The 15,346-nt window shown below is 45.8% G+C and overlaps 1 protein-coding gene across 1 annotated transcript; it reads left to right on the top strand.

The window, feature by feature from the left end:
- Nucleotides 1–2,079: 2,079 nt before the first annotated feature.
- On the top strand, nt 2,080–2,355 carry T265_07124 (hypothetical protein; the record flags this gene model as incomplete). Its single annotated transcript, XM_009172567.1, has 1 exon — nt 2,080–2,355. One exon carries the CDS (start codon nt 2,080–2,082, stop codon nt 2,353–2,355), a length of 276 nt encoding a protein of 91 aa, XP_009170831.1.
- Between the last annotated feature and the right edge of the window lie 12,991 nt (nt 2,356–15,346).

Consider the following 15,346-nt stretch of genomic DNA (forward strand, 5'->3'; position numbering starts at 1 on the left):
CGTTCCGCCCGGCCTTCCTACTGGATGAAACGCCGGCGAGCGGACATGAGTTATGCCACACTCGCGGCATAACTCTGCGAACGCCGGCGATGTGAACTGACTGCCATTATCGGATACAATAGTCTGTGGTGTTTTGAAGTGACTGAACAATCGTCGGAGTTCCAGGCCTCTAGTAGCGGTTGTGGAACTGTTCACTGGAAGGATTTCCGTCCATCTACTGTAGGCATCGATCACGATCAAAAAGTCTTGACCATCATGTGGACGTGCATAGTCAATGTAAACACGAGACCAGGGTTCAGTCGATTGCGGCCACGACTGTGGATAGGTTTTCACGGATAACTTCGATGCTTCACCACATCGCTGGCAACATTTGGAGACTTGTTCGATCTGGGAGTCCTTCGACGGCCAGTAGACGTAACTCTGAACAAGTGCCTTCATCCTGTTTATTTCCGGGTGCTGTTTATGAAACTGATTCACGAAGGCTGTTTGCAACTCCTTTGGGATGACCACGCGTTCCGTATGTAAAAGGCGTCCGTCGCCGTTTGAAATAATGCCCCAGTTCGTATTTTGGGCAGGTATGCGTCCACTGATTGCAGTGGTATTTGATGACCTGCTGCAGCACGCGGTATTGGTTAGTAGCAAAGACTCCCTGGCTGTTGTTGGGAAATACATGCGAAATCACTGTTGAGATTCCATAGTCAAATCAAATCCAATCGTTCGGCTGTAGCACCCTTTCGGTGCTTAGCTACCGTGCCACCCGAAGGTTGCACGAGGGCTGGGATACTGCCAGGCTGCCCAAGCCTAGAGAGGGAAGTCGAGAGGCAGAGATCGGTTTCAAACCATGGATGTTCCGGTCAGTAAATTCGCGATCTAGCCACTTACACCGTCTCGCTCCATAGTTCGATGCATCTGACGCCACAACAATTTCCAGCGATGGATCGTAGTGGGTTAGGAGCAAATCGGAACTCAGCATGGATTTGACAGAGTCAAAGGCGCGTTGGCATTTTTCTAACCATGTCCACTTGTGGTCCCTGGTAAGTAGCTGGGTAAGTGGATCTCAGAGGCGATGCATGGCATGCAGAGACGAACTGTAGTAACTGACGACACCGAGGAAGGACCTGGGGGATGTGACGTCTATCGGTGCCCTCATACGTTTGATAGCGTTGCTGTTCTCCGGGTCTTGCCGGCGGCCATGTTCATCATTGATGAAACCCAGGTATTTCACGGACCCCGTGAAAGTGCATTTTTCTCGGTACACTCTGAATCCATACTCTTGAACAGGATCAAGCACGTAATCCAGGCGCTGCGACAATCCGTCGGGCTTGGAACTCATGACGAGATCTTCCAAATACGCAGCAACGCTTGGGGAATCTGTAGTGGTTAACGGCCCTATGGAGTCTCTAGTGAACTGAACAAACTAATAATTTAAGCCAGATACAACGTCACAAGGAGAAGACCAACAAAACCTGAGCTTCACACTCACAGAAAACATCTCGTTAAGGAATTGCAAAATCATCTCATCAACTGACTTGTACAGTTAAAGATTCTGTTCTTTTGAAAAAAGCGATCTATTTGGTTAGTGCTTGTAGAGTACCTCTATACGGACTAATTAATGTTAATTAATAATGAAGGTCGTTAGCTGCGCCACCTTTCGATGCACAGATAGTTTGCAATTTGCAGAAGGCATGGGGCTGAGATAACCTTAGGTCGCGTAAGCCTAGACAAGAGCAGCTGGAATACCAGGTTTGGGTTCGGAACACAGATCTACTGGTCGGAAGTTTCGCGCCTTAACCGCTGAGCAATCTGCGGATTACTACTAACAAAATACGAGGTTGAGATGACTTACTAGTTAAGGGCGAATCTACTGACCGGTGGGTCCATGGTTCGAACCCAACCTCTGCATCCCGACCGCTCCTGCCTAGGCTTGGGCAACGTAGCACTATCTCAGCCCTCGTGCTTCCTTTGGGTGGCATGGTAATCAAGCGACGATAAGGCGCTACTGCTGGGCTACTTTTTTACATTATGCTCCAATTCTGTGTACTTTTTTCCAGCCTACAGCTCAGCCACAAACAGTTTTCCATGTGGACTGTTATACTGCAGTTCCTCCGCCTCAATTCCCGTTATATTGCCCTCCCATTTGCTGTCGTTGTGGGCTGTGTCGGGTTGAATATCGAGAAGCTACTTCGAAATCAGGAGGACATTTCCAGTGTCAAACACGCTCCGAAGCAGACCGTAGCAGATGCACGTCTAAAACGCCAGATTGATCTTGAGTTGTCCCCATCCTCTGATCTTGCGCCTCCTCAGGATGCACCTCCTCCTTGGAATGAATTAATGTTTGACAGAAATAAACGGTGACTCCTTGTTTACTACAGATTTTGTTCATTATTTTGATTTCCTTTAGGAACACCATTTAGCTACATACATTTATTCAAGAATTTAAAAAAAATAAATATGGGGAATAACTGACACAGTGCTTATGTTCCTTACTGTAGTCTCATCTCAGTATTGGAAATCTGAATAGGTTTCCAATGCTAGAGATCAACGATGCCACCATGCTCTCACTCTGTTGCTCGTCCCGCTCACTATCTGGAGATAGGTTGTATGGTACTGTTGTTCCGCTTGAGGGAGCATCACCACCACGATAGAATAGGCGGCTATTTTCGTCGGTTTTCCTTATTTTTACGTCCGCTACTCTTCATCTGGACTTTCCGACCCCCATTGAACATCCTAAGAGAATGTCCACAAAGTTTTCGCAGCGTTCAGGAATTTTCTTCCATACAGTACTTAATGACGCAGCAGTGCTCTTATGCAAGCCCTGTAATGATAAAAATCGTTCAGCTGCAACACCTCTACCGTGCTTGGCTTCCACGCCAACCGAACGAAGCAGGAGGGCTGGGGCACTGCTTGATAGATTAAACCCAGACAGGAGTTGTCGGCTTTCAGAGGATGGGTTCGAACCACATCAGTGTCAACACTGATGTAGCTGTCTTTGATGATGATGATGACCTCCCGATTAGTAAGTTCGTGCCTCAGCCGCTGAACTATCTCGACGCACGTTGTGTCAGGCGTATAGGAGAAAGTTTGCGAATTAATTTCACCGCCATACAGCCAGTATTTCCAAAATGGCCAGGCCGCATTCCATTGCCCGCTACACTAAACAGCATTAAAATTCAAGCACATTTATCCAAGGTTGTTCAAAGGGTTTCCAGTAAGCTTAGTTTTCTAGTCTTAATCCTTGTTGGTTAAGAGTTCATGGGCCATGATTTAGCAATGCGGAGTGAAAGTGACCACTGTCAAGTTGAGCACTATGGGTTCTTCGTGTCTGGATGCGCCTTCCTGGATGGGGTCAACGCGATTTTCCTTGCACATGGTTGAGAACTCTGCGGGGCATGGCACAGCCGATGCCAATGGCAACCTTGTCACTTCTTAGGTGGACTGTCTGTCGTTGTCTGCTGTTTTTTTGCTGGCAAGTTGTATCAGTTCCGTTGATGGCGTCTTTCTCCAACGTAATGCTCAGATTTGTATGCATCTCAGTGGTTTTAGAAGATGTAGGCACCTCGCTCTTGGACGCCATTTTCTAGTCATAACGCTTTTGAGCCACATCCCCCTCTACTTTCACTTCTTACTAAAGCTCTCCTGTTTGTACGGTAATTATGCATCACTTTCCACTACTGTCTGTGATTACTACGACAACGATTGGGCTTCGGCTTCCTGCTCCCGCTCAAATCAACGTGACGATTTGTGGCATCACTATTGGAGTTTGAGCATGGGTAAAACAGAAGCTAAACCGAGGTTGAATAGGTGGCTGTGAACCAAAAAAGACGACGTAGCCTGTCAAATCTTGACAGGGATCGGCTGGGCAGTTTCAAACAAGCTGGTCGATGTGTCGGTTCATTTTATTTGTACCGGCGTATTTCACTTCTGGTTGTTTAGCATGTAGATGTAGGAGCGGGTCGCCTCATGTTCGAAAAGAACCAGCTGTGGCACTCGATTTTCGAGTGCACCCGAGGCGTTGATAACCTTGAGGTTTCAGCGATAAACATCGACCATATTGTAAGTTAATTACATGGCGAAGAGAAGCGGAGACAGGAATTCGGACTTGGACGCACTTGTTTTTGACAAATGTGGGGTAATAATTTATATAGAATCCATATCTATTATGCGTTCAGCTCTAGCACCCTTTCAGTGCCTAACTACTATGCCACCAGAAGGAAGCCCGAGGGTTGGGATACTGCCAGGCTGCCCAAGCCTAGACAGGGGAAGTCGAGAGGTAGAGGTCTGGTTCGGACCACGAAACTTCCGGTCGGTAAATTCGTGCTCTGTCCACTTGGGCCATCTCGCCTCCATATCTTTTGAGAGCTTGTCCACTGTCTTTCTCTAAGAAATGTTCAGTGAACGAGTCGTTTTTGTGAGTTTTCCACAATTTGAGCCGGTTTTGAGTCTTCTCAGCCAGTCAATTCCTTAGTTGTGTGGAAGGAGTGCCTAGAACTTAACTGTCGAAATACCTCATTCTATTAGGCTTTCGGGTGAAAATGCTTCCTGAGGACGAGAGAGATGTGATTACCTTCTCTGAAACAGAATGTCGGCTTCACATCGAATACCGATCTATGATTCATCATCAAAACTTGTGCAGAGCTGCACTTTTACTGCTCAAGCTGCTATCACTTTCAACGAATGTCTGTTAGAATTTCTTCCCATGACTTCGCGTGACTTTATTATCTGTTGACCGCTCACATCAATATGCTGCTTCCGTTTGCAAATAACCATTGAGTTTTTGGCACTCGATATGTCTTATATGATGTACGTACCTGCTGTCACAAGACTAACCGCTGTGTTGTGGTCAGAATATCAGCGAGCAAGACATTAACACCACGAGTTTGACTGTTTTTTAAATCAGGAAACTTGAGCCTAACCGATGTGACCGATGTGACTGACTGTTCATTTGGGAACTTTGGACGGCAAAACGGCAAATTTCACACGGGACCAACAAACGCATGCTTACCTTCCTAGGATTATTAACGTCTACTAGGAGAAGTGGCTTGCTTGACAGTTGGGGAGTAAATCACAACGGGAGAGAAACGTAATTTAGCCAGATGCAATATCCTTATTTCGTGATTCCTCCATACCACCCACTGAACCTCGTAGTTAGGTGACCAATAAAGACCATACTGCAGTAAAATATTGAGGTTTAATTCGTAACCAGCTGTCCTTCAGAGTCGTTGCATTGAGTCTGAGAGCAATATGCCGGATGTGCTTCACATATGATGGTCGTGCACCTACACCCTAGTGGTTTTCTCATCCATCCAAGCCTGTATAGTGACAAATGGACACGTAATTTAGCGTGGGCATATATTCTTATATGATTGACGGTCTGTTCGCTGAGCTGGGCAGCTCGCTTACAAACCTCTCTTCACCTATCCAGATCAGGGCGTTGTTAGGGTGCGTAGTGCAGCGCAGCGATGGTTAGGTGGTAACGAAAGCCATGCCTAATACTGGAACCTAAAAAGTATGCATTATATCTTCATTGTTACTCCCTTTCCTTCAGTTTGATGACCTTAAGTTGGTACTTCAGCTGAAATTTGCCCAATGAGTGTTGCTGTATGCGAACTAAAGGCTGAGTTATCAACTTATTCAGGGCAGATCTTGTCAGAAGGCATTTCCGTTGTACTATCTCCTCGCAAGTAAACCATTCAGGGATTCTGAAGGAGTCGATTCATCCTCGGTTCTTGGGAAATTCAGATTCTTCGAAGAGTAACAAAGGAGGAGAAATGGTTTCCAATTTTGTCGAGGCGATGGTGGTGTCCTTAAGGGTGGCAGACTGTACTGCAGTATCAAGGCTTTCGTCTTCTGTACACTTGCTGGAATATAGTTCGCAGTCATTGCCTCAATGCAGGAAAATTTCCCGGAGGTGCGGCTTGTTTATTAAAATATTATGGACATAAATAATGATGGAATATTCTCCACGATCTACATCTTCCGAGATTCGCGCTCTTCAACAGAAAACTTGTGCGAAATCATGCCTTATAACATCCGATCGAATACTGTTATTCAAGCATACACCAGTGTGAGACTACTAAATGGCTACCCCACAATAACGAATAACTACCATTCAAGTGCCTAGGTGAGTATACACTAGCTTCTATCGAACCCAGCCATTGGTTCGAGTAACACAACCATGGGTTACGCGAAGACTGCGAAAACCCTGACTTTGTTGCATTCGAAACTGCCTCAGTTCTCCACACAACACGTGACCGCTTAGCTAAGGTGCGCCACAATACAGCTGACAGTTGAAGCACAGAATTGTTTCCAATGAGCGTTTCCCCGAGCAAATAGGGATGAGGCGCTGGTGCGCTGGCTTCTACTACTCTCCTATCGCAGACTGATCGGGCGTTGTAGTCCCAAAAGACATTTAAATGAGATATTAACCTTTAGATACGTTTGCCAACCACGCTACCGGTTTCAACAACTGGTTGCTTATGCGCATCATTTGTTTATGTACCAGTTCAAAGGACCGTCACGAAGAGACTGCACCTGACCGTTGTGTGGCGGTTTGTGTACCTCGGCAACCCGTTGAGCTACACAGGGGATGTCCACGCGACACTCACAGAGTCTCTCGTACCGGGTTGGTCAATGGGTAGATGTCTGACGAACACAGTCTCCTGGCCTTCCAGGTAGGGGTTTGGAACATGTATTCCCCCCGGGTTTCGTAAAAATGGTGATGTACTTGAATTCCCAGCCCAACGCCGTTGCATTGCTGTTAGGTTTTTGAGCCATAGGCTTTGGTTGACGACCCTAATCGTGTTCCTGTCTAGGTGCGGACGCCCTGACGGTCTCCCAGCCCTCGTACAGCCATGACAACTACAACTAACAATGCCTCTGATGGTCTGTTCGACTGAGAACAGTCTGAATCGCGCTGCCGCGACCTGCACTGAAGTACGCAGGGCCGAGAAACGTACATTGTTAGAAGGAGTGTTTAACGAGGGAGTATCTTCTGAAGGTCTTCTTATCGTAAAGTTCTCGCTACGGCTGAAGTTTTGGCCAAAACCTATTCAGGTAAAAGAATCAAAGTCCTTCACTGCGTGGTTATTTATTAGAAAACACGAACCAACCGGTTACAAGTTACGAAAGTAAACACATCATCTGCGGAGTGGTTTTTTTAAACTGAACACTCATGCGTCTCCTTGAAGTTTCCTGGACTTTCACTGACTGTTAAAGAATATGCGAACGCCTCCACAATATCCGTAATAAATTTCACCTTCAATCAGATGGGGGTCGGAACTTGTACACCAGACCATCGGCTACTCACTTGTTTCATCAGTAGTGTTCGCATCTAAACCGGTGGTCCAGGACGAAAAGTCTATTGAGCTATGCTATACTGGGTTGTGAAAAAAAAACAGCCCCTAACAATAAGCATGGTCTAGCATTGTCGAGGCACCATAGATCTTCGATGTCCCTGGTATTCTTTGCATGATCCTACCCAGTCAAGACATATCTCCCAGGAATAAGTTACGGAAAGTGATGCAGCACATGGAGGTTATTCGCACATTGGTGTTTTCTGTGTGCTCACTGGTTATTTCGGTACAGCCGGGAGATATAGGATCATACTGATTACCTCAACTCAGTGAAGCATATATTGTCGAGTTAAAATCACTGCATGGTGGATTGTATAGGACTTCTTAGTTTTAGTTTTTCGATGGGAAATGAATATCGGCTCCACGGACTGATTCGCTGATTGACTCACCGAGTGACTATTTCACTAAGTGACTGATTAGACCGTGTTCCAAAGGGAACGCCATCTTTCAGTCAGATTCAGTTCACGATGAAAAGCAGGAAAACACTGTACGGCAACTTCATCCATTCTCAGAATATTCGAAACCTTCCGAGCAATGGGGGAGAACTAATGGCTGATTGACAATCCTATTAATTTACACTTAAAATGAATGTGGCGCCTTTCATATTCGAACCACAGCGTTCACGTCACGGGAAAAAGTGGCTTCTCGAATTCCAAAGTGAAACGCCCTCGAGGAGTAAAGTCCTGCCTTTGTTCAACAAACTACTTATGCTATGGAAGTGTTGGCACTGTTTCTACTTATTTCTTCTGTGTTTTAAGCGCTAACACTCAAATTATCAATCGCCGAATGATGGAATAATTCACTCATTGGTCTTCCAGCGACGGCCATCACATGACCTGTCTCATGTGATCCAATCAATGTGCGTCGTCATATCGATCCAAACGGATGCACAAGCCTAAGGTCCGTCTGCAGTTGAGCGAAAAGGACTCATGTCATACGCGGCGAACTGCTTCAACTGATTGCAAAGGGTGCAAGTCGGCAATTCGCCGTCGAAGTACGGTGAGATGGTCGAAAGTACATGACGATTCCAGTGAAGCGCCGAAGAGAGAAACATGTCGAGACCAAGCAGTTGGAACCAGCATAGATGAATACAATATATGTTACGCACCGTTGCGAAGCAGGAAAACACGAGAGCATAGTTATCGAAATTTGCTGGTGGCTCACTGGTTACCGATGGCCAAAACGACCTCGCGATCCCGAACCAAACAGGATCATCTCCGGTCGGCTACCACAGGAGATGTTGAAGAACTCATACACACGTGGGTTTCCGCACTAGATAGCTTGAAGACAGAGACAGCTAAGAGGGCAAACAACTAAAATCGATCCACATCGATTTGAATTACTATCATCTGTTGGTATGCACAGCTTCAATACACAGTTGTTTGTGGATTGCACATGTGGGGTGCATTGGCTTCATTGAGAGAACATGCTTGTGATTCGTCAAACAGGTGCAGCAAATCGTGTACACACATCAAGTGTGCGTGTGACATGGGGACGCATCAGTTGTTCTCTAAATGTACTAATGAAATATACTCAGCCGATTTGCGAACTATCATTCTTTCCTTGACTGATTTAATTCCATGGTTCGAACCCAATACCGACCTGGCAGTATCTCAATCCTCGAGCTTTCTTCGGGTGACCTGGCACATAGGTGCTGAAAAGATTTCCCAGCTAAATAACTTTTTTACTTTACGGAAAGTAAGATTAGAATTCATGGAGCTACTTTGATTGAAAGAGTGAATATTCGTCGTCCCTGTCACTAAGCTTATGGTGAATCCATTAGAGTGACTCGTTTGCACACCTGAACCTAAGCCTTCTACTGAAGAACAATTTCCAATTTCTGGTGGGGGTGAGAATACAGTAGTTCCCCAACCAAACTCTTACTACGGAGTCGGTTTCTTCAACCAAAGGCTCTCGTCTTCTGAGCAGTGGCGTAAAACTGACACTTTTGCGAGCCCACTCCCTGATCTCGAATACAAATCACTCAAAAAGCACCATCGTAGCGCAGCAAAATGCCGCACCACTGGAACTTCTCGTATTTCATGATTAATTAATCTCCCGGCTAATCACACCGGGATGAGATGGTTCCACTGGTGATTACAACTCCTGAAGTATTACACACAACTCTCGTAACCTTCGCCGTCACTATTCAGGATAGGCCACTTTGGATATGACCTTTAAAACCCTACTCAGTGGGCACAACCACCGACCCATCGCTACGTTCCACTACACTTTCTAAGAACTCAACGATGAGGTCGCCTCACTTGGTGTTGAAACGTTTGCAATCAAACTGCTCAGCTCAGAGAATAAGGCGACGATCTTATTCTCGTATGCTTATACTAGGTCTAGACTAAAAGCGTTGGATCAGGTCGCGTTTTTGTAGTTGTCCACTTACTCACAAGTGCGATTCAGTAGACCCTTTTCACTTGTGCCATTACACCGGCTGTCACTTAGTCGATATTCTCGCTGGTTAAATAAACGCCATATTATTGATAGACTAGATGATGTTTCTCGAACTAAGCAACTTTTCTCAGTGAAGCCCTGTGGCTGTTCACGCCACCCGGAAGAACTCAGGTGTCCTTTTCTCCAAAGAAAAACTGTCCACCTGAACAAAATGAATTTGCTTGTTTGTAAGTTTTTGGCAGCCAAGTATCATACAGGATGATCAGAGCTGTCGGACTATACGCGGCTCGCAGGAAAAGACGGATGAGGGTAGTGGATACTGTCCTGATAACTGGTTTAATGAACAAACATTATGAATTAGGCGGAGCGTACGATCAATAAAAGCGCAATCGGTGGAGGCAAAAAAGGGACGGTAAGGCATCAGAAGCGGTAGTAAGTAACAAATGATATACGAATACAAACGTTCAACCGGAGTTTAAATGCGACATGGGCACAAATTAAATGCACCTGCAGGCTTTAGCCGACGGCGCGACGCACGAGCACGTGCAACGTGTCAAATCGAAATGAGCTCTTAGGCCCGCAGGAAACAAAGTCTATTGAGTAAGGTGCAATACAAACGTATTACAAAAAAGACAAGACAGCTGGGGAAGTCGATTTGGTGCACTCAGCACCGCGCCCGTTTCCCATCCGAGGGTCTGAGCCCGGTCCACGGTCAACCCGTTTTCCCGTCGGAGCAAGCAATCGATACGAGTTTGCAGGTGGAGATGAGCAAGCGAAAGGATCTTTAACTGGTAAGTAGGGTGTAGACAGACCTTGAGCGGGAGCGAAAACCCGCGGAGCCATCAGCAGAGAAGCGAAATGGTGTTATCATATGCAGGTTCAAATCACACTACTCACTAGTAGTCAGAACAAATAGAAGAAATAATCGCTGATCGCCTTCAAATCGCAGGAGAAATTACACGCACCAATCAGGTATAGTCTGGAAGGGCGTTCTGACAAATCATTTGGTTCAGCTGGCATGTCTCTCCTGATCCAGTACTTCCAATCTTACAAGGACGTTGTACAAGTGCCTTCTGACATAGAGTTGATTCAACCATGTATGATAAATTGCGTACACTTTATTGGTGGGTTCTGCGGGATACCTACCGTTAAGCAGGGGTCAGCATCAGAGCTGAGATGTACGATAGAGTAAAATGAAGTTAACGACGCAACTCGATTGCCTTAACATCAGTGCACGGAAACGAAGGAGGGTTTCCTGGTTCAATAAGAGTCAGAGTAACTAAACAGGCAAACCGCGTTTCTTGCGAAACGCAGTGTGGTGGTCAGTAATGCTTATTCCATCCTCAGTATCCCGCTGTTCGTTGGAGGTCTTCGTGGGTCATCCAGGCAATTTTTAAGCTTAATTTTAAACAAATTTTAAACAATGTACCAAGTTTACGTTGGTGCCAGATGCTAAATTTTTGGTCAGCGGAAAAGCGTGGGAGATTCAGTGAATCATTAGAGGTGATGACTAGCGGAAAAAATTGGACAGCTACGCACTGAAGGCTTATGATGCACGAGCCCTACTATCTTCTGGTTTGGGCCCAACTGGGCTTTGAAGACAAAAGAGAGCGGTCTTCTCACACACCGCGCGGACTATAGAAAAAGAAAGGAACTGGCGTCTCCTATAATTTAAAAACTGGATGAAGCGGAAAAACCTGGAAGACCAGTTATGAAAGAGCTGGGACGCTTCAGCGTGAATCTTGCTGTATTTAGTAAAACGCCGTTGATTGGCTGGTAGAAGTTGCAGGAGATTCCCTCCGACCATAACTTCTGCTGGGGTGGAACCACACCAGGAAGCCAGGTGGACATCAAGTGTATACTGGTTGTATTAACGTGAGAACTATGGTAGTCCCATTTAAGTTGTTTGAATCAAGGTGTACTTCATGTAGCGATGCCTAGGTCAGCAGAGCTATACACTCAAACGAGAGAAAAACAGACTCCATTATCGACTGTCTGACAAGATCAGGCGTGAATCCTTTAGGGGAATTCAGTGCCCGGATTCGCACACAATCAGAAAACGTGAAAGATAAATGTATCCTATGGAATCAAGTCGATGGACAACAGTGATGAGAAATCACTGGTGTTGTACACGACACCGAACTACGGGGTTGAATCCAGATGGAGGGGGTAGGTGGCGGATACCACATGCTGAGCATGCTCACCCCAAAAGTGGAGTAACATCGTCATCATCGACAGCATGACATCAGTGTTCAACACCGATGCTTTGCTGCCGTACCACCATGATTTATTTGAAAGCCTTATTGTGGGGAAAAGAATACAGATGGACGGGGAGGGGACTTGAGAACACAGATGGACGGGGAGGGGACTTGGTGCTGGCTTATTACAATCATTCCGAGGTGCCTACACCTCCAAACACTCATTCAGGTGATCTGCATAGAAACTGACAACAAGACCGCCACTTACATCGGTTGGCAGCCACATGTTGTAGTGTCTCCAACCAGGCACAGTGAGAATCACGCGGTCCCCATTCTGGAAGGCGAGTAGCACCGAGAGCACCCAAGTTTTCCGTGCTTTCTTTCATACCCCTCTCCAAAGGTGGGTACGGATGCCTAATGGGGTAATCTATTCTGCGAGAAGTTCTTGATAGTGCACTGGTCACAAAAGCGATGCTTGGGTATGTAAGCTGTATGGATAAATTTCTATAAAGCAATAACTAAGGCTACTTCAGCTGTGACACCTTTTCGTCGCATAGGCGCTGAGACGCTGCTAGGAAGGCAGTCAAAGCAAGGCTAATAAACTAAATGGATTTTACGTCAACCTGGTGTCGCGGTGCGATTTAGATGAAAAATATGCCCGAGCGCAGACAACCGTCTCCAAGCATTCACCTATGTCTGAACACCAGACAGTTTTCACAACCTTATGTATCGCAACACACTGCTGTCTAGACGTAACACACTACTCATAAGGTTGCTGAAAACTGTCTGGTGTTCAGACATAGGTGAATGCTTGGAGACGGTTGTCTGCGCTCGGGCATATTTTACGTCAACCTGGTGTCGCGGTGCCATTTAGATGAAAAATATGCCCGAGCGCAGACAACCGTCTCCAAGCATTCACCTATGTCTGAACACCAGACAGTTTTCAGCAACCTTATGAGTAGTGTGTTACGTCTAGACAGCAGTGTGTTGCGATATCTAGAAAATCATAGCAAATGAAACATGATGCAGCCTGGTACAGCACATTTAGTTGAAAAAGAACATCATTAATGAAAAATGGCTGTGCTTTAGTTAAGTCTCCCGTGAGAACCCAGTTGGTATGCAAATGCGTGGAACTATCTTCGGGCACCAACATGCGCAGGGATATTCCCGCCGTTCTCTTGGAAAAACTGTGTACATCAGAAACTTTATGGACGAACTTCTATGTTGAAACCGATCACATCTTGATCAATCGGCTGTTTTCGGTTTTCAGATTAGTGTGGATTAAGTGGCACATTTACCGAACCAGATATCACACACGTGGATTCTTCCAAGTTTGTCGTGAGAATGGAATCTCCACATTGATGGTTACGTTCCGGCAATGTGTAATTTAACGTCACAGGCACCTCCTCCCCCCCTCCCCCCGAATTCACATTCATGGCTTATGGTAGACAAAAACAGCTGTAAAAAGCCATATAAATCTTGTCACGTGGTACACCAACACGGGTCGAAGGCACATAAATTTAAAATCTCGTGACAGGTCACTGGATTATCATGTCGCGAATTGTTGTTAAGCAATCCAAACAAAAATAATGTCACGGCCGAGTTTTATCCCTTTGCTTCGCCTCAGGTCTCGGCCTAATGTACAAGAACCCCCGCCCATAGGTGCTCTGCATTTGACCACGACAGATGACCGCACCATTTGTAGCTCACTAACTAACATATCAATGGCAAGCGCAACTGTGCCTAATGATAGCCGTGATCGGAAAACTGGAGCTCATAAGCACACCGCCACACAAAGTAGCAATGTTCCGGGTTATGACAGGCGGTTGCAATCCAAACAACGACCAACGAAGGTGGCTAGAAAACTAGATCTTTCGCTAGAGAACGCTTGGAGTTTTTATGGATTCCGACAGTCGTCGGAAAGGAATGAAACTTTGACGAAACCTGAGAAGAGCGGATTTAGTGAAACATGCAGTGGATTAACTAAGCACACAATATTCAAAGGATTTTCGAGTATGACTCGGGAGAGTTCATCATCATGGAACCCATTTATTCGTCAGGCCTGTTGTACGCTGCGCAAGCAGGCGACCCCATTCAGACCCGTTCGACTACCAGACTTTCCGCCTACTTCCGGAGATTTCCCGACTCCCATTAACCGGATTCGTCGATATACAGATCTTGGGATGCGCAGATGTCGATTAGCACACCTGACCTACTCGAAAAGAATGAGGTGATCCCGAAGCAAACTATCACAACCCAGAGCACCCCGTAGGAGAGACATTCATGCGACTGTGAATTCAACAACACAGAAGAAAAAGAGAGTTGAAACAAGAATTTCGCCCACTTCATTTTGACTTTGGTGAATTCGTACAATTCGTGTCTACATTTTGGCGTTTTGAGATGAGTTTCCATTTTGACATTCGGTACGGAATTCATTACGCAATATTACGTTGATTTCCAAATGGTAACATAACTTGTCCTTAATCGATCAAGGGGAGTTTTACGCACCGTGATCCATTGTCTTCAAAGAGTCGATATCATATAAAACCAAGTCAGAACTAAATAGAGATGGGATTCTTTGTACTGAGCTAAGCTGGATTACCCTCATGTATATATCGGTAAACATAGTGAAATTGGAGGTTCCGGGCACTGACTGATCATCCACCCATCCATCTCTTCTCATGGATGGAAAAAGCCAGCATTAGGTCGCCTTGCGAGATATCCTACCACTTACAGTAGTAGTAATCGTTAGCTGTAAAAACTGCGTAGTTGTCGTATAGTGGTGCTGCCACAGACAGTTTCATTTGCCAATGATTTGAGGAGGTGAGGGAGCATGCGCCTTGCGAGATATCCTACCACTTACAGTAGTAGTAATCGTTAGCTGTAAAAACTGCGTAGTTGTCGTATAGTGGTTCTGGCTGCCACAGTTTCATTTGCCAATGATTTGAGGAGGTGAGGGAGCATGCAGCGCGCTGGAGGCGGTAGCTAATATAGTTGATGCGTAAATATAGGGATGTCGTTGGACTTCTAATTAGGGAGAGCAGGAGGAAAGCTATCCATTGAAGGGAACAACTTGCATCCACGAGCAACACTGATGGCGCGAGTGGGACATATCTGCCAGTGTCTGCAACCATTAGTGTGTCCCATCTTGGCTTATCCGTTCAGGGAGACGGCAATGATCATCGCAGCTCAGTTTACTGATGACTACTTTCCTGATAATAATAGTAATAGTGCAATATGATCAATGCTTTTCAATAAATTGGAAAATCTTTGGGACCGATTGGGAAGTCATCGTTTCAGAGGAGTTTGGTAAACAATCGGTGGATTTATTCTTGGGCAACGTTTCGCTTTTGACACAAAAGCTTCGTCAGGCCAAGTGAGTAAGTAAGTAGG

The sequence above is a fragment of the Opisthorchis viverrini genome, assembly GCF_000715545.1.
Source record: "Opisthorchis viverrini unplaced genomic scaffold opera_v5_161, whole genome shotgun sequence".
NCBI lineage: Eukaryota > Metazoa > Platyhelminthes > Trematoda > Opisthorchiida > Opisthorchiidae > Opisthorchis > Opisthorchis viverrini.